General features: G+C 43.9%; 1 protein-coding gene across 7 annotated transcripts in view; it reads left to right on the top strand.

Moving 5' to 3' along the window:
* Nucleotides 1-24,557, top strand: part of USP21 (ubiquitin specific peptidase 21) — a 1,008,218-nt gene that overhangs the window by 674,311 nt on the left and 309,350 nt on the right. For all 7 annotated transcript variants that reach the window (XM_069604671.1, XM_069604661.1, XM_069604666.1 and 4 more), the window contains one exon: nucleotides 23,744-23,847. In XM_069604671.1, the coding sequence (XP_069460772.1) occupies nucleotides 23,744-23,847 (104 nt within the window). The remainder of the gene's footprint in view (nucleotides 1-23,743; nucleotides 23,848-24,557) is intronic.

Below are 24,557 nucleotides of genomic sequence, written 5' to 3'. Positions count from 1 at the left end.
GAAGATCAGGATATTTTGGGGTGGGGAATTTAACCATAAATTTCGGTAGTTCATTAACTCTCCCCCACTCAACGGATAGTAGTTCTTTGGACTTTAGACCACTGCACTGATCCATAGTGGTAATCCAATCTCGGAGCAACAGCTTCTTTCTCACACTCATTGGATTACACAGTAACAAATTTACAAACACATCTTTATCCCACATAAGGGCTTCCACCTTATTTCTCCATTCTTCAAATAGTCAGTTTACCACCCTATTATCCAAGGCCAAGATCTTAAACGGTTCCTCAACATTCTCTAAGGCACATTTCCTATGCAGTGATACCGTCTTCAAAACTACCAATGACTCCAAAGACTGGAGCCTCAATTCAAACCTGATTCTACACATTGGGAGATCATTTGGCAGGTGCAATATCTTACGCCAAAAATGACCCTCCAATTTCTCCCAACAATCACATGAGAGGCAGAGAGCCGCCTCAGCTCCATAAGTTAGGATCTGTGCCACCTTTTGTTTGTAGAAGGTAACGATGGGAATGAATGTGAATTTACCAAACTTATGTTGGAGCACCCTACCCTGGTTCATCAGAGGAATCATTCTCTCCCATAGATATGCATAGTGAGCAGCCTCATCAGCATTTCTATTGACAGTGACCCCCAAGTAGACTATTGAGTCCACCATCTCTAAGAGAATTTCTCCCACCCTCAAGGTAAAGTTCTCTTTCTTTACCCTTCTTGAATTCTTCATTGGGAGAACCTTAGATTTTCTTGCATTGATTTTCATACCATTGGTCTTAAGATATAATTCAAACACTCGGAGACGACGCTCAAGGCCTATGGGAGTACAATCGAGGAAGACCAGGTCATCCGCAAAGAGAATCCACGGTACCTGGGCTCCATTTACTGTCGGTGGAAAGGCACAAACATTCTCCTGGGACAATCCCAAGTCAGATATATATAGGCAAAACAGTAGCAGAGAAAGGGCACACCCCTGTTTCAGTCCCCGATAGGTGGAGATTTTACTGGATAGCATCCCCCTTGCACAGAGCCTAATTTGCACCAAGTGTCAGTATAAAGTGCTTCAATTGCTTCTACGAGATCCCCCGGGAAACCCCACAAACGCATTTTGCCCACAGATGGCTCCTGAGAACACTATTGGATGCCTGTTCGAGGTCCAAAAAGGCCAAGAACAGCATTGATCCCTTCTCAAAACTCTTTTCCTTCAGTAAGTTCAATAGGAAAAGGTTTAAGGAGGTGCCCACTCACCTCACAAAACCAGTTTGCCTAGAGTCTAAAATGCCACTCATATGTACCCATTTTTTCAGATCACGCAGGAGAAGGGTTGCAAAAAGCTTTCCCAATGCATCCAAAAGGGCAATAGGACAATAGTTTTTAGGATCAGTCCTATCGCCCTTTTTAAAAATGGGCATGATTAAGGCCTCCTTCCAAGACTCAGGTATCACTCTGATGGTCCTGATTTGTCTAAACATCATTAGGACAACACTTGCCCATGGTCTTTGTTCTTTTTTTAATTCATAGTTCGAGATCCCATCAGGACCAGCCGCACGGGTGGCACTGAGCTTTCCAATCATAAGGCTTACATCATGGTCATCCAGAGCAAAATTCCATCCCCCACTATCCCTGACTTTAGAAATAGCCGGACCCTCACCTGGGTCAGAGAACAAGGACTGGTAGTGGTTAATCCAATCTCTCTCTGCCACTATCACACAAGACTTCTCATGGCGAAACACCCCACCATTGTTGATTAGCTCCCATGTAGATCTAGAGTCCTTCTTACAGAACGCTTGTAGCATCCACCAAGCATCATGCTGGAGACACAAATGGTGAGTGCTTCTACACCAGTTTTTATAGGTCTGACAGACTTTTCTTATCCTTTCTTTTTCCCCAGATCCGGAGTCTCCCCTTATCTGTTTCAATGCTCTACGCATACCTTTTCTTTTTGTAACTAGATCACAGTCCTAGACATGTTTTTTGACCATGGCAAATCTCCTTTCAGTACTCCTGGCTTAGAAAACTCTTTAAGGAGACCCCTATAGTCAATATTCCCAGGGTCAATCAACAATTGACTATTATAATCTCTATCAATCATCCTGACCTCATACTCTTTCAATCTTAGGCGAATCGCACAACTCCTTAATTCAACCTCTTCCATTACGTCCTTCCGATGCCTGACACCTCCCAACCCCCCCTTAAAACCTATGGTCGTCAAATCGTGATCACTGATGGACTGGGGACTAACCACAAAGGTCTCAATACCCTCTTAAGATTATTAGAGATAAAACAATAGTCACTACAAGATGTCAATGATCCATTCCTCCATGTCGGGCGACCAGGGATATCTCCCTCTGTTTGACCATTTACCAAGTGCATTTCTCTCAACTTCATACTCCTCATCCAATTCTTCTCTCTTTCATTTCATTCCATTCCTTCTTATCACACACTTTCCCTGTCTCGCCCAACAGTTTGATATTAAGGTCACCACACAGCACTATCTTGACTCATTCCACCTCACAAACAGCCTCATCAAACCGGTTAGTTACAGCCTTTGTAAAATAAAATTACTTCCCCACATTGACTCGCCAATACACGTTAATCAAAACCCCAAAAAATTCCACACCATCCTGTTTATTCTTTAAGTAGATTGCTTGGGCATAAGGATTGGGGCATTTGGTTGCCGTCGCTCACCAACCCAAATCAGTCTTCATCATCAATAATCCAGAAAAAGGGCGGCCCAACAGCCCTTTTGGCGCCGGATTTAAAGACACCACACACCCATCGCATTGAGGAGGCTCCCTTGACCAGGTTTCATGGAACACAAGGATATCAAGATCAACCAAAGCCAGCATCTCACCCCCAAACAAGCTTCGGGACCCTCTAGTGTTCCAACCGCAAATCCTCAATAGGTTCAACTTGTTTTCCCCCACAGTCTAACATCCTCCGGGACGGCTCAATGCCCCTGCTAATCATGACCAGGATTGTGTAGTAGCAGAGGGAGAAGTTAGGGCCTTCAACTTTCCATGATTTGCGACTGTAAACTTCAGTACATCTTTCGTGTTAATCGCATGAGCCACCTCTTTAGATTGCCTTCTGGATCCTTCGTTACCACTTTCTTTCCTCTTTTCTGTGCCCCGAGTTGGGTTTCCAAAATTCAGGGCCCTTGTAGAGGTTGCCAATTTCCAGTTCATTTTCAATTGAGCATAGCTCCTCCTAATTGGATTGCTAAGAAGTATGAAAGGTCATTAGCTGCCATAAAACTATGCACATTGTTTGAACTTTGGAATGTTGCACCACAAAGTTCTATATATACCTGATTAGAAATATGAATGCATATTTCAAAAGGTTCCTCCTGATGGTTAATATTCACTGTGTAAGTATTTCATAGCTGCTCCTAATTAAGATTGCGAAGACATTTTTTGTAAAAAAGGTCATTGGCTAATATATATTCACGCACTTTGGTGTAGCATAACAAAGTTTCAACAAACAATCCATCAGTACCTGATTAGCAGAAGTATGGGACTGGATCATGGCCCTCGTGGCAGTCACCTCTCACGTTGTGTGTGTGCGTGCCATTGCCATCTTTAGATTTGTATTTAAGTGCCCCATTTGCGTGCTAATTAGTCATGTCATGGCGTGAGTGGTGTCATGACTTCATCCTGTGCCTAAGTGCGGGGAGCCATTTTCAAAAACTTATCTTGTCACAATGGAAAATATATATATATATATATATATATATATAAACTAAACATAAATAAGCGGATTCGCTGATTATGCCGTGAACCTGAATATCTATTTCAAACCTTTCACCTTACAACTTTGGTCTTGAGTTGCATTAAGCCATAATTTGGAACGTTGTACCTGCGAAATGGGGGTCATATTGTAATTATAAAAAGCTGTTAATGTTGAAGCCTAATATATTAAATTACTTGGACCACTCATGTTGAGATGTCCATGACACAGGGTTCACATTACTGTTAAAGATTATCTAACATGGTGCAGTTTGGACCAAGATTTAATCATTTGGGAATTCCAATACTGAAAGCCATAATTTGGAATGTTGTACCTACAGGATGGGGTTCGTATTCTAATTATTAAAAAAACTGTACAAGGTAAAATTGCAATTGAGCCTGATGCATTATATTACTTGGACCACTCATATCGAGATGGCCATAAACCAGGGTTCATATGGTTCTTGAAGGTTATTATCTCAGCCCATATTGCTAATTGAAATCCAGCTAACTTAACATATTACAGTTTGGACCTAGGTTTGATAATTTGGGAATTCCAACTCAGCCCTCACAATAGGCAATTGGGTCACAATATTCAACAGGAGCTCAGGGTTCCCTTCACCCAAGCTTAAAAGCACTTCTCCTCAAGGTTCAATTATCACGATGTTCCACAGGAGCTCAGGGTTCCCGTCCCCAAGCTCAAAAGCACTTATGTCTTAAAGTTGCGGCGTTCATGACTTCTTAACAATTGTTAGAGGTTGGTTGGGGCTACTGGTCTTGGCGCAGTTGACAACCGCACGGGCCACCCACTACAGGTCACGCAACCAGTTGCCCTTGTAATTTCTTAATTGGTTACTTAACTGGGTTCTTACTTGGTTTCTTATTTGGCTTATTTCTTGCCCAAGCTTATTGTCCAAATATTCACTGGAAAGGTGACTTGCTTTCTTTGTCATCCCTTTTCATATATTCGAGTTTGTCGGGTGCCACCAGTAGCCTCTTTCTCCTTTTAACAGGTTTTCCAGATCAAGCTTTTGCTCACACTTCACTGCTCCCCTCCTTTTCTGCTGTTCCCTAACAGCTCTTTATCAAGTTCTTGCATGTAATACTTTCAATTCACATTCAATTGTTCAGAGACATTTGCACGACGTACGATTTGCTTATACACAACGTTACTTAATTACTAGACGGTCCATTGCTGGCATCACATTAGCTTATTCTCTCATTGTCTCTAGATCAGTAATTTTCGACAACGTGCCAGCTGCATGCGGCCACTCTGATGCAATGTATTTTAACAGCTTTCTTCAACAACTTTCATTCGCTCGTGTACCAGGCTTCTTGCATTTACTTGAAACTTACCAGTCGCGCTGCTGGATATCATGGCTTATCCGCTCACATGGCTCTTTACACCTGAGGTCAGTGTCTCACCTCGTGCCCCTCAGATACTCCTGGTTCGGCTTCCTTGCCCAGGAGAATGAGCACTGCTCTGCCATAATGAAGGGGCAGACCCGCCACACGGTTCCCTTCTTCTGACGTCGTAGGATTCCTGGAGACACGCTTCCGAAAACTGTTTTACTCTACTACTTTTCACCGTCTCGGTGCTCCGCTCTCTGCAGGCTCATCATGGGCTGGATTGGACTTCCGACTGCTCTCTCCTGACGAACTTCCTTCTGCTGTGTGCTCTACCTTTTTATACCCCTGAACCCTGTCAAGGGGTTTCAGGCGTGAGTGATTGGCCTTTTGTGCCCGGCCTTAGTTTAGTTAACACAATGAACGGGACATGCCTGACCTTCGTTTCTGTATTCCTCCAAATCCCTCTTCCTTGTCCCAGTACTAGAGTGGTGTTTTCTATGGGAGGTGTGCATTGCTCTTCGAAGCTTCTTCCTCTTCTCACTACGTTGTGATGGACTCATGGGGTAGAATAGGACAAGAGCATAAAATAGCCCATGAAGGCTGAGGGAAGGGAGGGTAAGGCAAAACTTGGAGGGGTGCGGGGGGGTATACCATGTCTCATCGTCATGCGCTCTCCTCCTCTTCTTCTTAGAATTTGGTGGGAGGAGAGCAAAACTGATATTGGGATTTACAGTAGGAAGTGTATGCCCCTCGTGACTGTTCTCCCTTTTCCCCCACTCCCAGAATGGTTTCTGTGATAGGCAATATATATATTATTCCCCTCTGTTTTGTTCTCGCCCTAGCATTTGAATATGGTCAGTAATAGGAAGGTGTATTACTCCACTTGCTTGTTTCTGACCCCTGCACTATGTAAGAGTGAAGGAGGGAAGATGGCACAGGGTTTTGTGAGAAACCTGACGGTATTCTCCCACCTACTCCCCGGAATCTTCCATTCGGGTGGCCAGTTAAGGGCCATCGTTTTTGGATCCCAACCTGAGGGTGGACAGTGAGGGAGCATCACCTGAGTGGAGGGTCACGGTGGATTGAGAGGAAAGTGCTCAAGGGCGAGACAATGTATTCCCCCTATCCCAAATATACACCAGCCCACTCTCCCTCAGCCTTAATGGGATATTTCCAATCACACCCCATTTCTGCGCCCCATTTCCAGTAAGATCTGGGACGGAGAAGAGGCGATCGGGGAAACACCATAGGGATACAAAGTGTGGCTCACCATCTAACACCTATGAATTGTCCCACTAATAGTCAGGCAAGGTCAGGCCCTTTTCCCAACTGTGCACTCCTGACTCCAATTGGCGCTCTCCTGCAGTATAAAAAGGGTGCTTCTGCCAGAATAATTGAGCGAGCTGGGATTGCTGGATGAAACCAGGAGGCCAAGGAGGAGAAGACTGCAAGAAGAGGAGCCCAGATGTACCGGTGAAGTGCGGGAAGCCGAGGTGTTGGCCCAGTGTTTGTGAGGGGCTTTCGCGTGGCAAGGGAGCCGTGTCTCGTCGGAGCGTGACGGAAGGCAGTCTATCGGCCTTGTTTAGGCCAGTGCTCGTTCACCTGGGACGTGTGCGGGTCCCAGGGATCTCTGAGGGGCAGGTGGCGAGACCCTGACCTCGACCCAAACCAGGTGAGTTTCATGCGACTGAGAGAAGCTCAATAGCGTGCGGTTGGCTGGAGCAGGAGCATTGCGGAAAAAGGAGCCTGGTATGCAAAAGCGGGAAGAAAGCAAGCGAAAGCTGGAAAGTGGTGAAAGAAAGCAAAGCGAAGCAAGAGAAAGGTAAAAACAAAGAGAGGCAAGCAAAAGCTGGAAAGTGGGGAAAGAAAGCAAACCAGAATGACAGAAAAGGTGCGCTAGAGGCACGGAAATAATGAAAGACAGCAAAGTGCCCTGGCGGCGCAGAACCAGCCAAGAGTGGCTCTGAGAGACCCGAAAGTAAGGAGAGGAGTGCAAGTGACCCGACAGCAGAGAGACAGTGAGAAGGAAATGGACAGTCAAGAGAGGGTGCAAGCGACCCAAAAGAAATAGTCCAAGAGGCACGTAAAAGGGACTATTAAGGTGCAAGAGAGCACAGTGAGAAACTGACGGTGCAAGAGAGCACATTGAAAAGCAAAGAGAAGTGTATAAGAGGCACAGAAAGATGGAAAGAAGGTGCAAGTGTGCATGACAAGAAAAGGTGTGCATGAAGCACAGTAAAGTGAAAAAGGACATAGTGACAGGCACAGAAGAGGAAAAGGTGCCAGAGAATAAGGAGAGGGTTTAGATGTCATAGTGGTCGCGCCTGGGAGGAGAAAAAAGCCTGGCATTCTGGAAAGTCTCTGATACTACCCTGTGAGAGAACTGTACAGTGAAATGTACATCCTGACAAGATTAACTTTTCGCTTGTTTGAGATCAGGGGGCCTAGGCTTGGGGAAGGGAACCCTATGAGGCCTAACAGGAACTGTCTTTTTGTTTGGAACTAGAAGGATTGAAGCTTGGGCAAGGGAACCCCAAGAGTCCCAGAGATATTGTGAACTCTATTGACTTAGGGCAAGAGCCCTACATGGAAGGTTCCAAGGACAACCCTTTTTAGTTGAACTATTCTGAACTGACAGAACTACACCTATTGTTAAGACTACCTGAAACCAGATGTGGTTTACATTTCCTTTTTTAGAGTCACCACTTTTCTTTTAAAAAAATTCCAAATATAGGTTTGGACACAGATGAACTTTGGTTTTGAACTTACGGACATCGACAGCCCTTAGAAACATCAGTTGAGGGAACCAATCCCCTTAGAGTTGTGGCCAAGTAGGCATTACATCAACTCAACAAAGTTTGATAATAAAGGCTTTCAAACTGTTACTTTTGAGTCTCTGTCTCTCTTGATAGCATGCCTGCCTCACAGTTGGCAATAACCCATAAACTTCGAGGGAAAATGGGGTAGGTCGCCATCATGATATAGGAAATGCCGCGTCTCACTCATGTGCATTCTCTCCCCAAGGACCCTCCACTCATATGATCCTCCCTGGTAGATCCACCCCGGGGTCTGGATCTGGTAGCTCTGTGTCTCTCTCGCTCTTGGTTAACCGAGAGGAGGTCCTAAGAGGGATAAATGTGAGAATGCACTCAGATTTCTCAGAGCCCATAGCAGCCTCCTCAAAGTTCACCTCCGGTCTGGGAAGGCTCCTCCGACTATGGTGATTCCCCAAGTATTAACATGGATCAGTTATGCAACTCCCAGACAGGACCACACAGAGTGGAATGGACCCCTCTGTTCAGAGCCGCTATTCCCCACTCATATCTGCTGTTGTGCATGCTACACAAACCCTGCCAGGGCTCTACCGTCCAAAGCCCTCCCAGATGTTGCATCCAGGCCTGCTTCAGCCGGAGGCCCTTGCTTTTACAGTCCAGAGCATCCATATAAAAATAGTCCTTAGTCTCCTCATTTTATAGGACAGCCATCTCTGTCGGAGGAGCCTCTGAATGATGCTTCAAAGCCTCATGACCTGAGTCTGAGGTCCTTCTTCATGGTCCTTGTGAAAGGCGTTTTACTTAGGCGTCCAGTGACGATACTGCCCACTGCACCACTCACAGAATCTATCCCTGACACCCACTTACATGCTGCTTGCAGAGCAGGATCTTCTGGCGACACCTTTGGACTCTTCAGCCCAGGAGCATTACTCCAGCTCTTGTGGACCCGACTGATCTGGGAGATTCAGGTGGCCTCCCTTCCTTACTGAAAGAATTTCATTAGAGTTATGAACAGTTTTGGATCTTGTTTTGGAAATTATGAAAAAATCTGTGAATATTCAAATAATATTGAGAATGTGCTGAGGAACTACTCTCAAATCTGTGCAGCGCAAAAACTGACCTATTGCATTCTTAAATGTTAGAGCTCAGGTACTATTGGCACAGATGAGCCCCGCATACATTGATTGCAAGCACAGCTCATTATATAGTGATTTTGTGGCCCAACCAAGTCTTCCCAATAGGTCTTCCTGTTACTTAACAAGATTTCAATAAATGTTATCCGCAGTGCCAACCATAGCAACACTAGCGCATAACATTTGATTGAACAAGTTGCGCTACCAATTTTCAAATACACCCATAAACCAATAATTCATTAGAAAGTTTTAAGCATGAATAGAGCAATTCAAGTCTAATAGTATTTAAAAGTTAACTGAATGTGTTGCTGTAGAATAGGTTCATTTAACTGTATTCCATTTGTCGTTTGTTAGCATTGTGGAAAATTGAGAAGTGTAACTTTGATAAATCTATCATGGTTCTAATTGATTAGATAGATATAAAAGGTGCCCTTCACCGAGTAATTGAAAATGAATAAATCTCCTCTGAATTGTGCTTACTGGGTACCCCAGTTGTCTTCCATAGATGGAAAGACATTACCCCAACTACTTCTAATTGATGGCTTGGAATATAGTGAATGCAAACATTAGAATGCACTCTTGTCACCAGGTTTTGAGGCCAGTTTCTCTTAGAAGGGCCAATATCCTGGGGATGTTAATCTCACCGTAATGAGCTGATGAAATCTTGTCTAGCCCTTCTGATCTCAACTGCAGTTTTCTGTTAGGACCCACTATGACCTTTATCTTGTCTCAGTCCTACGTCATCGGAGTGGATACTCTCAGCTTCAAATAACCCTTCTCCGTGTGGAATCTGCATCTTGGGGGTTATTTTTGTCCCTTCTTGCTCATTATTTATCTGCTTCTCTCTATGTGCTAAAATTGAACATCTCGCATACATCTTGACACACTCTCCGACTATATCCTGAGCACCTATTTGTTGAGCATGTTTGCCATATCATACAGCCTGATTGACAGGTTGGCCTTTCTGCTTTGGTTAACATAGGGGTTTCTGTGGTTTTGTTTGTTCCTGGTCCTGTGTATTCCGAGGTGCGGCTTCACACGTTGGTTACGTTTTGAAGGTCCTTTCCTCTGATCTTTTTGGATCTTTCCGAGTGTGGAAACGGAGGAGCTGAGAAGGACAGCGATGGAGGTAGCCGCGTTAGATTCGATTTGCAGAGCTTTGTGGAGCTTGGACCGGAGCTCAGATCGGATAGCTGTGAGTTGCAGCGTGGTCGAGGTCTGCTGGCTGGCGGGTGTCACTGTTGTTCCTCGCTGGGGACTCGCACATTGGCACAGCTTTGTTTCGGCATTGTTCCACCTCGTTGAGCTGGCTAGTTAGTCTAGTCTAGCGAGATTGTGTCAAAATCCCCAGTAATATTTTTTACTGAATTCACAAACCTATGCATTCCCTTCGCACAATTTGCACATTCAGGGTTCTAAAATCTGTGAATTGAGCCGGCGAGGGATAACTAGTGGACATATTGTGGACACAATTTAAAGGGGGCAAATGAATGGTGCAGAAATCCCTCAGTCTGCTGACAATAGCACTTTGAAAAACTTTGAATCCAGCTTGACTAATAATGAAGCCACATTGACCTCAGTGGACCTTTTTGGTGAGACTATTCATGTGTGCCCAATTGACATACAAGTTCAAATTGGTGCCATAACTACTTCTTCAATAAATATCTTGGAGCATGGCAGACCCTCAGTAAATAAAGGCCCGATACTGGAGGGCATGGTGATTCCACCCGCAGTAGGAAACGCAACTGCAGGATTTGGGCTAAGTTCGGAAGACTTTTTGAAAGTGCGGCAACCCATATTTCATGACCATGAGGTTTCGGATGAGGCCCTACTACTGCATACTTTGATCCCAAATGAAAATCAGAATGAACAGGGTGGCTCTCGGGTCCTCCAGGTATTGGGGCGGCCTCCCCAAGCTACTAAAGGAGTTTATATGTTTGGGAGACCTGACTGTGACACTCAACAAAAGAAAAAGGCTGCCCAAAAGCTGACTTGGAAACCCAAGGGGTCTGGCCCCAGAAAATCTTCTATTAAGAAAACGGTTCTTCTATGGCTGGAAGGAGGCTCTGGCTCATAGTGGAGGAAAACAGACACCTGAAACTCAAATTGGAAATACTGCCCCCCCCCCCCCTCATTCCTTATCTCATGATAATGATGCTGTCACTAAAATCTCGAGCAGTCCTCAGGACAAAGATCAGCCTTCACGGCCTATCCCTCAACAAATACCAATAGGGAGCATCCATGAGGGAAAATCATTGCCAAATCAAGGCTGGCAGAATAAAAGAAGATGAGAGGAGACCCAAACGGCTCAATATTGTACTCCATCTAATACTCAAGAGTGGATTTGACCCTTGATAAGAGCCAACAATGTAGTCCGCCTCCAATCATTGTAAACTTGGATTCTGGTATGCCGGCCTAGAGGGTGAAGAAGGCACAGGCCGTCAAAAGCCAGAGACTGTCTATATCTGACGTTGAGATGCTGGCAGATTTGGATAGGGCGCAAGTGGAGGTTGGGTCAAGACCTCATCAAGGTATCGATACAGGCTTACCGGCTTATCTTTCCTTGACCCTGACTCCTTATATGAAGCTGCACAAGACCATGAGCGAGCACATTCGAGATCAGACGGTTCTAGCCATGGTCTGTTCTAAACTCCTTTTTCTAGAAGGCTTTGTAACAAGCATCCAGGGAAGTATGGCCAAAAATAAAGAGGATACTAGTATTAGTCTTCAAAGCCTAATTGACACAGCTATGAGAGATAAAAATAAGAGGCGCTCTGATGGAGGCCTCTGTGAAAACAAATATGAAACAATTGAAGGACATCCGTCTTTATCTTTTTTGGGTGCGAAGCCTACGGTGGAAGTGGAATCGGCGCCCCTGCTGAAGAGCAATAGTGCGGCAGCAATGACTCCTGTTATTCCTCAGACTTCTGCTATTATGTAACCACCATGCGAGATGGTGGTTAGGCACACAAGCAGGATCATTCGGATCCCAAATATTCTAAAACTGCCTCGACAGGTTTGAGGCAAACCCAATTGGAGCTTGTGCAGAGGAAAACATCTGCTCAGGTGACGGAAAGGGAGATTGGATTAGGAAAACTGTCGAAGAAGGAATTTGAAATCTTCCATAAACTGGCGGATGGAAAAAGGGGGCTAGGAGACAAATTGCCACAAAGTTTACGATCCGCACTAAAAAAGGAAATTGTCCAAGGATAAGGAGGAGAATCCATCTGGGCAGAAAGTTCTGAAGAAGCTGGATCCCCCCACCGCAAACTAAGAATGAATTAGAAAAGTGAAATAAGGAATCTAATTCCTCTAAAAATTAGGGAGGAGAAGGATCCAGTCAACATCATCGGGGCCCAGAGAATCCTACGAGAAGGTCCCTGTGCTGCATAAATTAGGCTCTTAACTCCATTAATCAAATGGATGATTCATCTAGTTCAGTGGATGGCCATAAGTCTACGGCTCCAAGGCCAGAAGCAATGTCAGAGTGTGAGAAATCCCAGGATTTGCCAATGAGGGCTGAATAAGAGGTGGTTTATTTGCTTAACATATCCACCTATTCCTCTCTGGTTGAAGAGGATCAAGAGACTTCCTTTGAGCAAGGAGATAAAGGAGACCTTTCGTGCATCTCGGTTCATGAAATCTCCAAAGAGTACCAATTAAACTATTGAGGAAGAAGACGAGGCAGTTGCCCCACAGGCCCCCCTGTAACACTAGAAAAAACTAAAAAGACAGTGCCAGAAAGAAGAGTGTTCCAACTTCCAAATAGGAGTGAACGTTGCACCTCAGACCTGCAAGATATCCAGGATCTCCAAGTGATTGAAATTTCAATGAATAGTCAGGAGAAGAGCTTCAGTAAAATACTTTTAAAGTCTATGGACGATAAGAGACAGGCTTACATGCGTAAGCTTCCGGAGTCTGAAAATGGGGGCCCAGAACGTTCATAAAAAGTCACCTGGAGATCGAAAGTAACCTCTAATACCAACTTGATAAGAGATAATGATAGGAGGGAGTTACATTGAGCCCCCGCTGCCAAAGACTCAAACAGAACACAAATATTGATGAGACTTTCAGAATTGTTCTAGAAAGAGTGCTTGCAATCAATGACAATGTGATATTGAATAGGGCCAATGTTCGCCTTTTGCGTAGTGCAGTGGTCATGATACGATTAAAATCCAAGGACGTGCACTTGGTGGATTTCCCAGAGGAAGATCGTACGGATAAAGTCATCCTCTATCAAATTGGAAAATGAAAAAAACAATTATTAAAAGAAAGAGCCACATTTCTATCCATGGGTTTTGTTTTGGCAGACTATGATGGTCCTATTCACATTGAGGAAAGGTTACACAAGGCCAAATGGGAGGAGGAGCCGTCAAGATTGGGTAAGACCCCAACTGGACCAATTCAGCCATGGACTAAGTACATTAGTCAAAAGTGTGATAGGTTTTTGGAGTTAAAAGATGCATCTCCGTTATACAATTGCAAACTCACAATAGTAGTGAAACACAACTCTAACAAAGTCTGCAAAAATAATTGACAAATTAGATCCCAATTGCCGCAGAAGAATGACTGTAGATGGTTGGCCGGTGCCCTGGCGGGGGAAGAACATCTTCTATAGCTCTCCAGCAAGTCTAATAAAAAGGGCAAGACATTGGAAGGGAGAAATGTCCTTGATATGATTAGGCTTGTGAGCTGGAATACATAGGGCTTTGCACATTTGTCTGGGGAGGGGGTGTTAAAATATCGAGACTACAATATCATTTGTCTCCAGGTGACTTGGCTTCAAACCCCCCCCCCTTTACTAGACGGATTCACCGTCTATTTGAATGCAGCTGAGAGGGGTGTCAAAGGGAGACCAATGTCGGGCCTACTAATAGACTTGAACAATGACAGGAAATGTGAAGTCATTTACGAAATTCAACAGTCTCCTATAATACAAGCCCTAGTATTATCACGTATTCATCAGGTAGACACCGGCAAGACACTCCTGTTGATCAATTTATATTGGAACACAGATGCAGCTATGGGAAATTCCTTTGTAAACTCTGTCCTGGCTCTGATAGATGAGGTCTTAGGAACTTGGCCAGCTATTGACATTTTACTGTGTGGCGATCTAAACATTCATTGTTTTGATGCAAATTTCCATCTGATCAAAGACTGCCTGCCTGTAACAGCTTCAAACATTGTGAGGGTATTCAATGGAGAGAAGATCTAGCCCAGAGAAACATTTTTATGGCAAATGGCTCCACTAAGGGGGATGTGCCTCCCAGTCCCACGTGGAAAAGCGGCAAGGAAACAAAGATCTTAGGTTCCGTCTTTGCAACGGCTAATATGCTGATGCATATATCTGAGTTAATGGTCAACCCCAGGGATTTAAGCGATCATAACATACTGGTCTTAACAAGAAAAGAGTGGGTTACAGAAACGACCCAACCATTTGACTTAAACCTTCAAGTGGAGCCAAACCGTAATAGGATGTGGTTGGTCGGGAACCAGGGCATGAACGGCTCCCTCGGCAAAGGATTGATTTCATCACTTTTGCACACAGGGCTGAAAATATTTTATGTTACTTAAATGAAAAGCAATAAACCTGGCTTCGAACAGGGCCACATATTCGACAGGAAAGTAGCTCAAAGGAAGAAACTTTTAAATAAGACTCTTAGAGTAAATCGATTGTTAAACACAGACCATTCAAGAGAATGCTCAAGAATAAGGCAGAGGTATGGAGACTTATGAATGATGCCCATGCGCCCCAGGCAGCACTGGAACTAAATCCTATACCAGCGGGGGTTTGGGAAACACACTTTGGTCAATTGTACTCCTGAGCACTGAAGAATGTGACTGTCAAGGTGGAGAAGATCGATGCCTTGTGGGCATTCTCAACATCAAAGGAGGATATTCTAGATTGCATAAAGAGATCTAGCAACTCCAGGGCTGCTGGCCCAGATGGTGTAACTAACCTAACTCTCAAAAGTGATCCAGAGAAATGGGCTAGTATTATGTGCAAATGGTTTGATGAGATCAAAACAGAAAAAAATATACCAAATTCCTGGAAAAACTCCATAATGGTTCCGATCTTCAAGAGAGGCGATGGGTCTATAACGAGTAATTATAGACCTATCGCCCTCTTGGATGTGATGGAGGGGGGGGTGTCTACGGATCTCTACTGCCAAGGACCTTAAAATCCTGGGTGAAAACCTCTCACCACTCTGACCCATGGCAAGCTGGCTTCGTGAAGGGCACCGGAACGGCCCTAAATTTATTCATCATCAGCATCTTGAAGTCAAGGGCAAACAGGTCTAATGGCACAGAATTATACCTAGCCTCAATCGACTTGGCCCAAGCTTTTGATACAATTGACAGATGGTTGCTGTGGGCTAAGTTGAAAGGCTAGGGCTGTCCTGAAGATATAAGGGAGGCCTTATGGATGCTGCATGAAGAAACTACCCTCCAAATCAGGCTGGACAGAAAGGGAAATCTAAGTAACCAAATCGAAAAATCGAACGGTTTAAAACAGGGTTGCCCTCTGGCACCGGCGGTTTTCAACCTCTTTATCTTGGATGTGGGGTTAGCTTTGGAGCCAGTACGATGTTTCCAGGCAGTCTGGCGGGGGTGGCGATTGGCCGTCTAATGTATGTGGATGTTTTGATTCTCCTCGATCAAACCAAAATAGGTCTTCAAAGACAACTAAATGCACTGGAGGAATATGTTAAAGCTAATTCCCTTAAAATCAAAGTGCAGAAATCGAGGATATTAATACTTGGACAGAAGTAGTCTCTTGCTGCAAATAAAGCCAGGGGATGGTTCCTACAAGGGGAGAAAATCCTGGAGGTCACTTCACTCACATACCTTGGAATGTGCCTGAACGATAGCACTGCGGACATACATTGTGAATTGGGACTCTGAAGCAAGGTTAAAAACCTGACAGCCCAAGCAAGAGTGATTTTGGCTCGATATTGTACATTCTCCTTGATTCCAATTATAGAGTTCTTTCGTATGAAAGTCACACCTATTTTAACTTATGGGGCGGAAGCTTCATTTACTCTTTCACATGACATCTAGAAGAAGTTGGAAGGGCTTTTCTGGAGCAAACTATTAGGCCTTCCCTCTAGTGTCCCAATCGAAGTAATAAGGGCAGAGTTAGGTTTAACATCCATGTATGCTTGCACAGTTTGGAAATCCCTATTGCTTTTTCGAAAATGCTGTGAGGAAATTCTGAAGCGGAATGGGTTTGCATAAGGAAGGCGCTGATTGAAGGAAAACCTTATCCTTTGCTTAAGGCCTGGAAATCGGTTTCCAATCTCATTCTGGAAGAAGTGAACGAGACGGAAATGTCACTTGGAAGTAACCCGCTCAAAGTAAAGCTCAGAATTTATGATCTAGATTGTATTTGTACCGTTGAAGCTTGACGAAATGCAAAACTGTATGGGAACCAGTTCCCGGACATTAGAGCAAGGGGGTCAGTACCCAAGTATGTGTTCAAGTTTCTGTGTAGATTCTGACGCAGTCAATTCATGTGTTTTAGGCTTAATTTGTTTCCAACAAAAGAAATATTGGAAGCAAGGAAAGCCAAAGAGGGGAGGAATTACCAATGCCGATTATGTGAGTGCACGAAGGAAACTTTGTACCATCTGACTCTTTTATGCCCTGGCACTAAATCATTAAGACAAAAATGGCTGGAAGATGCCTTTTCCCATTGCTCAACACTAACACCAGAAGACTGTGGACTAGATTAATGTTGGATGAACACATCTCCACAACTCTGTTGCTTTTGGCTTTTCTGACTGAACTGTTTACTAAATTAAGCAGCTCCAAATTGGAAAATGGAGTGGCTAGTAGTGCGAATTAAATTTTTATATATTTAAAACTGTGATGGTGTAATTCTCGCTTGGTCCGGTTGCTTAATGCAGGAGGGATTTTCCTTTTTTCTTTATTTATCTTCTTTCCTTCTTTCTCTTCGCTAAGTAGGATGACAACTTCTGTTAATTTAATATTAAGAGAGCGAAGGTTATTTTTGGTAAAATTGGATTGTTTTTTTTTTGCTATATTGTTTAAGATAAGTCCTCTTACTTTGAAGAAGAAAGGAATAATCTTCTTGTATGTTTTGTTGTTTTAATGTGTTTTTTAGTGATGATGTTATGTAACTGTTAAAAAAGGCTGGACGGTTTTGTTTCTAAACCAAGTTGCCAATAAAAATAAAAGAAATGGGTGTTTCTAACACAAGAGGGTGCGCTCATTGACAAGTTAGTTTTATACTTCCTCTAAATACGGTTGTTCTGATTTACTTTAATAGAAAGGCCACATCCCTTATTGCCTTTATTTGGCACTTGCCTAATACCAAACATATTCATTTTGTGGGTTAATATGCTATCAAAGAAGATCTAGAAATAATAAAGCAAGGTATTGTGGGTCTGGTGAGTTGATGGGATTCGTTTTAAATGTATCCTGAAACTTCGAAGAATGACTTGGTGAGGATGGGATCCAAACATGCAACCAGTAGCTATATATGATCTCCACATCAAACTGTAATTGTTAAATAGCATGTTTATTTTGCGCATTTATTTGCATCTGGCCAAAGTACACTTTTCTTTAAATGCAGTGAATCTTCATGTAACAGTCTGCTTCCAACGATCTTTGTCTAAATGCCAATAAGACTGAGATCCTCCTCATTGGTACACCCTCACCATCCTTTCCCCTCACTCTTTGGCCTGCCTCCCTTGGCCCTCCTCCTACCCCTACTTGCGAGGCTAAGAACCTCAGGGTCACCTTTGACTCTGCACTTGCCTTCTCCGCTCACATCTCTGACATCTCTAGAAAGTCAAACTGTTTACTGCACCTCCTTAGAGGTACTCGTCCTTTCCTCTCCTTCCCCCAGAAGCTCTTGGTCTCCCAAGCGCTGGTTCTCTCTAGGTTGGACTACGGTCACAGCCTCTTTCTAAATCTACCTGCCTCCACTCTCTGCACTTTACAACTAATCCAGAACAGGACTGTGAGACTTGTCCTTTGCCTCAAGCCCTGGCATTGTATCTCTCCAGCTCTGAAAAGTCTTCATTGGCTCCCAGTGGGTGCAAGGATTCAATTTAAAACCCCCTGCATTGTCCACAAGGCTGTCTGGGGCCTGGGTCCCAAATACCTCCAACTATCCCTCCGTAAATACCTCCCCTTTCGAGCCCTTCGCTCCTCTACTTCTAACTCCCTCAGGGCCAGTTGTTTTACAAAGAAAGGAGCTGGGGTAGATCTCTGTCCTCGGCAGGGGCCTCTCTTTGGAACAGCCTCCCGACCACCCTGAAACCTGAGGAGAACCATATCCGATTCCAGAAACATCTCAAGACCTTCCTCTTCGCTTCTACCTTTGCCCCGCCTGTCCCCTGCTGATATGTTTCTCTCTCTGCACCATGCATCTGGCCAGCCTCTGTTCATTAGAGCCCAGGTACCTGCTCACCCTGCCACCCTCCTGCGCTGCCTCCGGGCCATCCTTTGCACTGGGGTCTGTATCTGTACCCATACAGTTCCCCTCCCACATTCTTCTGCACAGTTATACCCCATCTGACAAACCTAGCACTTGCCACTTGCTGGCCACACTACCACTATCCATTGCCTTTATTTATTTCCTCTGTTCCGCACTTTCCACTTTATCCCCCCTTCCATGCACTTTCCTCCTTTTCCCTCTTCCGTGCACTTAAGCGTTCTTAAATGTCCCTGTGCCTAGTAAGATCGTTGTTTTTGTTCTCCCTTGTTCCCCTCCCTTTGCCTGGTTGCGCTCTGAAACACTTGTGTACAAGCGTGATATAAATAAAATATCAGATCATATATTGGCCAGATGCCCGGGAACCCCCACTACATGTCAATATGGCACCCCCAGGGAGGTACACAGGGATCCCTTGGGGCACCACAATGTTGCCACATCTCATAGTAGGAGTCCCTTACTGGTGGACTACGCCTCCCAGAATCACTTTATTCCCCGAGCAAGTTGTCCTCCTTAAATCTGTCCCAATACATCTTACTAAGGGAATCGAACACTGTGATGAGATTTGGATGGCAAGGGAAGCCCAGGGAATGCATATCACACTCTGTATTAAAATGGGTTTAGGTCCCTTTGTGGGGGAACTTAAAATCAGCTTTAGTCCTGCAGTACACCAAAGTCTAATACGGCACCTGAGAACAATCTGCTGGATACAAAGACATGGTTCTGCTGACCTAAAAAACACAAACGCCACATTTAGAAATGTGTCTGAGGATTTACAAATGCACCACAACATCGGAAATTGCATAAACAACATAGTTCCCACTCCCACAATCCCAAGGGTAAAGGTTTATAGCTAGGGGGCCAGGAAAAGGAATTAGTAGGCAGTCTGTTTCCATCAAGGGGGAGGGGACCCGAAGTAGGCATAATATTGGATTTGCAGGAGATGGAGGTGGTAGGAGATAGGCTGGAAGTGGCATGACCTCCTATAAATTGAGGGAGTTGGAGATCTTGAAGAGGATAGTGAACCACACGATGGTGAAAAGTGGTGGTTGGAATTGTCTGTGATGCTCTGGTGAGGTGGAGGTATACACGGAGTGAGTATGTTTTGAGAAGAGATGTTGGTGTTTGAAGCTGCAGTGCTGGAAATGAAGGGGGAGGCCAGAACTCCAGAGATAGAGGGTGACCAGCATTAGACTGTGGGGTCTGCTGGAAAAAGAGGTGGAAAGCTAAGGTGGGTCAGAGGGATAGGACTGAGGCGATGAGAGAAGAGAAAAAGGGGAAACGGGAAGACATGAAAAGTATGGCTCCACAAGCTGTTTGGGCGAATAGAACTGGATTAGGGGTATGGGCCTGATCTGAAACTGTCAAACCCAGGTGGAAAGAACCACCAGCTTGTGGCAAAGGTGATAAGGGAAGGCCCATAGAAATATAGCTAGGAAGAGCTGGGCTAAACTAGCACCAGGGCCCTCCAACATCTCCAACACACTACCTTAAGAACCCTGAGACCCTGTTTCATCGCTCCTGGCATGACCACGAGAACATAGGCAGTGGGCACTGCTGTTACCATCATTGTAGGAAAGGGTCTCCCAGTGAATCTGCCACAGGGGGAGAACCCAAGCCAGACAATTTCCTTTTGGCTATATAAGGGTGAGAAATGCGAGACGGACACACAGGTATAGTTTTCTCACAAGATGGCATTTTTTTTTTTTTTTAAAAAGGGGGTGAGAAAAACATCTATCTTTCCCTACCCTAACAAGGGTATCCCTACCTAACAAACTAAGGCTAAAGTAAAATGACCTAAAGTCCAAAAAGTATCTGTCCCTCACACCAACATAGACAACAAAATTATACAGGAATTGTTGGTCTGTTTTAAACTCCACAGAATAATATATAAATTCAAACTCAAACTTTATAAACAAGAATCCTTGGGTCCTGGGTTGGGCACCCTTCCCCTGGATCAAATCAGCATTTTCTAGAACAAAGTTTAGTTTCAAGAAAGTTCTGTTCAATAGCAACGTTCCACTCAATATAGGATTCAAAGTCCTTTCCATTCAATATGTCCTTCACTTGTCAAAGTGACTATCCCACTTCCAAAGGTTTCCTCACACTTCAATTGTTAACATTTCCACAACTTCCTGTTTGGCAAACCAAAAGTGTTTTTCTTCAAACATCAATTGCAAAAAAATGCAAGTGCTCTAGTCACGGATGACCAATCACTTGTTAACGCATCCTACTTCCTCTTTATAAGTTGCACTTTAGTCAGGATGGTTCATACAAAAGAAACACTAGTCAGTATGGTTTATTCAAATAAGGTGGTGGAATTGACACTACTTTTCCACCACAACCTTTTACCATAACCACAATACTTCAAAGGCTCTTCTTCCTGGTACACTCGCCTGCCAGGACTAACTACAATGTGTCCCTTTCCTGGTTGACTCACCTGCCAGGATAAAACTCCTACTACTACAATGTGTACTCTTTGGTAAGGCTTGTTCCAAACTCTCCATGCTTGAATCATCAATGGGCAGATTTGTACCAACAACTGCTTCTCGGATTTGTTTATTTACTTTTAACACAATTGACTTGCATCTTCTTCCCCAAGGATATTTCACAAAAGGATAATGATTCTCTTGTTTGCCCATTTGCCTTAGGCAATGCAGGATACAGTTCTCTTCCCCCTTGATCCCTTTTACAAGGCGGGCTTGCTTTGCTCCTTCTGTCTTTGATTTCTATCTACACAACCTTGTGTCTGCTGGCAATGTGGTTTACAATGTTCTCCTGTATATCTCGTTCTGCAAGAGTTATATTGAAATTGCCTTGATATCACTCTCAGCATTCTCTGGCTTTGGCAGTGCAGGTTTGCTTTGCTCCTGCTGTCTTTGATTTCTATCTATACAACCTTTTGTCTGCTGGCAATGTGGTTTACAATGTTCTCCTTCTGTATATATCGTTCTGTAAGAGTTATATTGAAATTGCCTTGGTATCACTCTCAGCATTCTCTGGCTTTGGCAATGCAGGTCCCCTTATTGAAAATCCCTCCTTAGGAGAGTTGTGTCCACTTTGCTTTATCATAGCTTTTCATTGGCTTTGGCAGTGCGGGTTACAATATTCCCCTATTTGTAATCCCTCAGTTGTGAAGTTGTGCCCAGTTTGCCTTAGTTTAATTGTTCAGTATTCAAAATAATAATTATTACCTAGCAGTCTTCTTCAGAGCGCCCCGGCGGCCCCCTGATTCAGGCCAACTCACCAGTATGTCTTAATGTCGCCTTCTGACTTGCCGGTATTGCTGCTTCGCTCTTCAGGACCTCCTCTGTGTCTGACAGCTCCTGTCGGTCTGCCGCCACTCGGTCTGACCTTCAATGGAGCTTTTGCCGCTTTGTGCACTCTGCTGAGAGCAGTTTGCGGGTTGTAGAGAGCTTCTCTCTCTAACAAGGTGGTTGGCTTCAATATCGCTTCCTGCTGCATAATCTAGGAGTCCCAACCCCTGCCACGTTTTCTACACGGCATCCTGCTGGTGGTACAATGGCAACTTCAGCTTTTCCCTGCTGCTTCTTCCTCCCATGCACCTGTAAGTCCTTTAAATGTTTAAAGGTCCCACTCAAGTGTTGCTCATTACCACAACTAGACCACTCACCATAGTTTATTAACCCTGAAAACCTCTTCCTCCTCTCAGTACTAATGTTCTTGTTTGTGCTCTCATTAATGAATCCAATCTGTTTGAGTGATTTATAGGTTTTACACTTGAGGGAGGATTTTTAAGGAGGTGATGATTTTCGCTTGGTTCTGAGATCTACACACAAAGTAGAATCATAACCACTAAAAATGGTAATATTAAGTTCCTCATCCCTTTGTGTACCATGTTCATGTTTGTTAAAATGGTCCTCATACTTGGAACTTTGGATAATTCTGGGAGAGGGAACCTTTCAGTGACAAGTTCCCATTAACTATCTAGGCATTTGGGAAATGTCATCCTCAGAAGATGAATACCGCGTCTCTCCTAACGGAGTCACCACTTTCCACTGACCGCCTTCTCCCTTTCTGAAAGGGGAGCATCCTTATACTCTCAATTTTCTTTAATATGTTAAACTGGAACCCCTATCCATTTTAGGATGCATTGAAAGACCAGAGTTACTCCATGGCTAACTTATTGTAGATTGTCTAGTTGTGATAATTCACAACCAGAAGTGGTGGCAGATTTACATTTGACATGGTGTTTGAGGTATTCACATTTTAAAATGCATTAGTTTGAAGGGTGTTAATAATGTCTGTCTGACACTTCATGAGTCCGCTTGCATTTGCACATTTTAAATAGGTTAGTTTTCATTTTTGAGGGACTGTTCATTTAGCAACTAAAATGTAATTCTGTTACTATGTATATTCTGCATTATAAAGAAGCAAGGGCAATACACACAAAATTTCATTTTGCATGAAAAGCTTTATGTAATTATCTTCACCTCATCCTAGAAAGTGTCCTCGGAAAAGGTTCAGGCATACAATTGTTTAGGACACAAGATAAACATGGCTAGGTTTCATTGCTTGGATTTCCATAGATCTTGGAACTGCAACTGGAATGTGGGTCCATAACACGTGGTGACAATGATATTTGATAGGTGATTTATAACGCGCTTAATACCCTGAGGTTTCTAAGCGTGGACCAGGGGATCGAACCTGTGTTGATCTGCATCATCTTGCTTCCAAGGCGAGCACGTTGCCCCTGAGCTATCCTCCCGAGACAATCGGGAATAACAAACAGCCGGATTAGAACATAACTTCTTAGAAATTAACTACAGCAGTCATTTGGATATTTTTTAATAAGTACCAACGGGCTATTTGGAAAACACTGTTGCTTGATATTATAAATCTATGTATAATAGTCAAGAAAATATGTCCTCGTTTCTTGAAAGTCCGTGTGCCTTCCCATTGACCTAGATATAACATTTTCAAATTGTGCCAAGTGAAGCATTTCAGCTGCCCAATTCACTACATTAATTCCTTACTTCGCTTTCTAATTTGAGTAATATCCTGTTCCCTCAGCCGTCGATGATTTGATCGAAATCCTCACTTCTCTGCAGTGAGACTACACAGTTGAAAAAGTCGCGTAGCATTCATATGTAGTGTAATACAATGATGTTAAAAGTGTGATCCGTGTGTTTCATTTGCTACTTGATAGGCATGCACATGATGCGGCAGAGTCTTTGAATTTTGACAGGCTAGATGCATGTGGGGAAGGAGGTGAGTGAATTATGGGTAACACATTTCTTCTGTTTCCCTCTACAGATCTGTTTGTTGGGCAGTTGAAAAGCTGCCTAAAGTGTCAGGCCTGCGGCTACCGCTCTCCCACCTTTGAGGTCTTCTGTGATCTCTCTCTTCCAATCCCGAAGGTAATTGGTTCATAGATCAAATATATCCTCTGTATTGTGTTTGCTTGAATGTTATGGGGAAGCCTTCCAAGTAGAGAAAGTTTTTATTTTTGCCATCTACTGATCTTTTTATTCCTTAGTGCAGCTATGAGCAGCACGTTCAGAGATTTTCTTTGCATAAAAGATTTGTTATGACTAGTTACCCTCAAGTCCTGGCATTGAATTCACTGAGGCTAAAGATGTGTCCTTTGAATGAAGGCTATGCATGTTGCCTTGTGCATGATGAAGGCAAGAAATGTTTGCCATCTGGGACGTGTGTATCTGCTTTCTTTTCTTTTTCCTATTGGGGGAAAGGCTGATTTATATTTTGCAAGAGATAGTAAGGTACATGTTTGTGAGTCTGACACGTATATCTGTGCCCTGTGTGCAAAACCAGCTTGGTTGGTCCTCTTTCTCATGCCTGCGGGAAGAGCTGTGACTATACCTGCAGTGTGTTTCAAAGGAGCATGGCTTCCCAGCTCTGTTTCATTGGAAGGTATGGTCTCTCTCATACGTGTGAGGTGAGGCAGGACGTTCTCCCTTACATGTTTGAGAGTTGCCAGCACACACTAGCCACTAACAATTCTGGTCTCCCTAAACTCTTTTTAATTTTATTTTGAGTCGGTAGAGCTCTTTTGTGGTTAAGATGTATGTGTAAGCAGGTCTCCTTCCCATTGTGTAGAGAAGATATT

Source organism: Ambystoma mexicanum, chromosome 1p (assembly GCF_040938575.1).
Source record: "Ambystoma mexicanum isolate Mex_15411 chromosome 1p, UKY_AmexF1_1, whole genome shotgun sequence".
In the NCBI taxonomy this organism is placed as follows: domain Eukaryota; kingdom Metazoa; phylum Chordata; class Amphibia; order Caudata; family Ambystomatidae; genus Ambystoma; species Ambystoma mexicanum.
The sequence above is the reverse complement of the archived record's forward strand: the minus strand, read 5'-3'. Positions and strand labels throughout refer to the sequence as shown.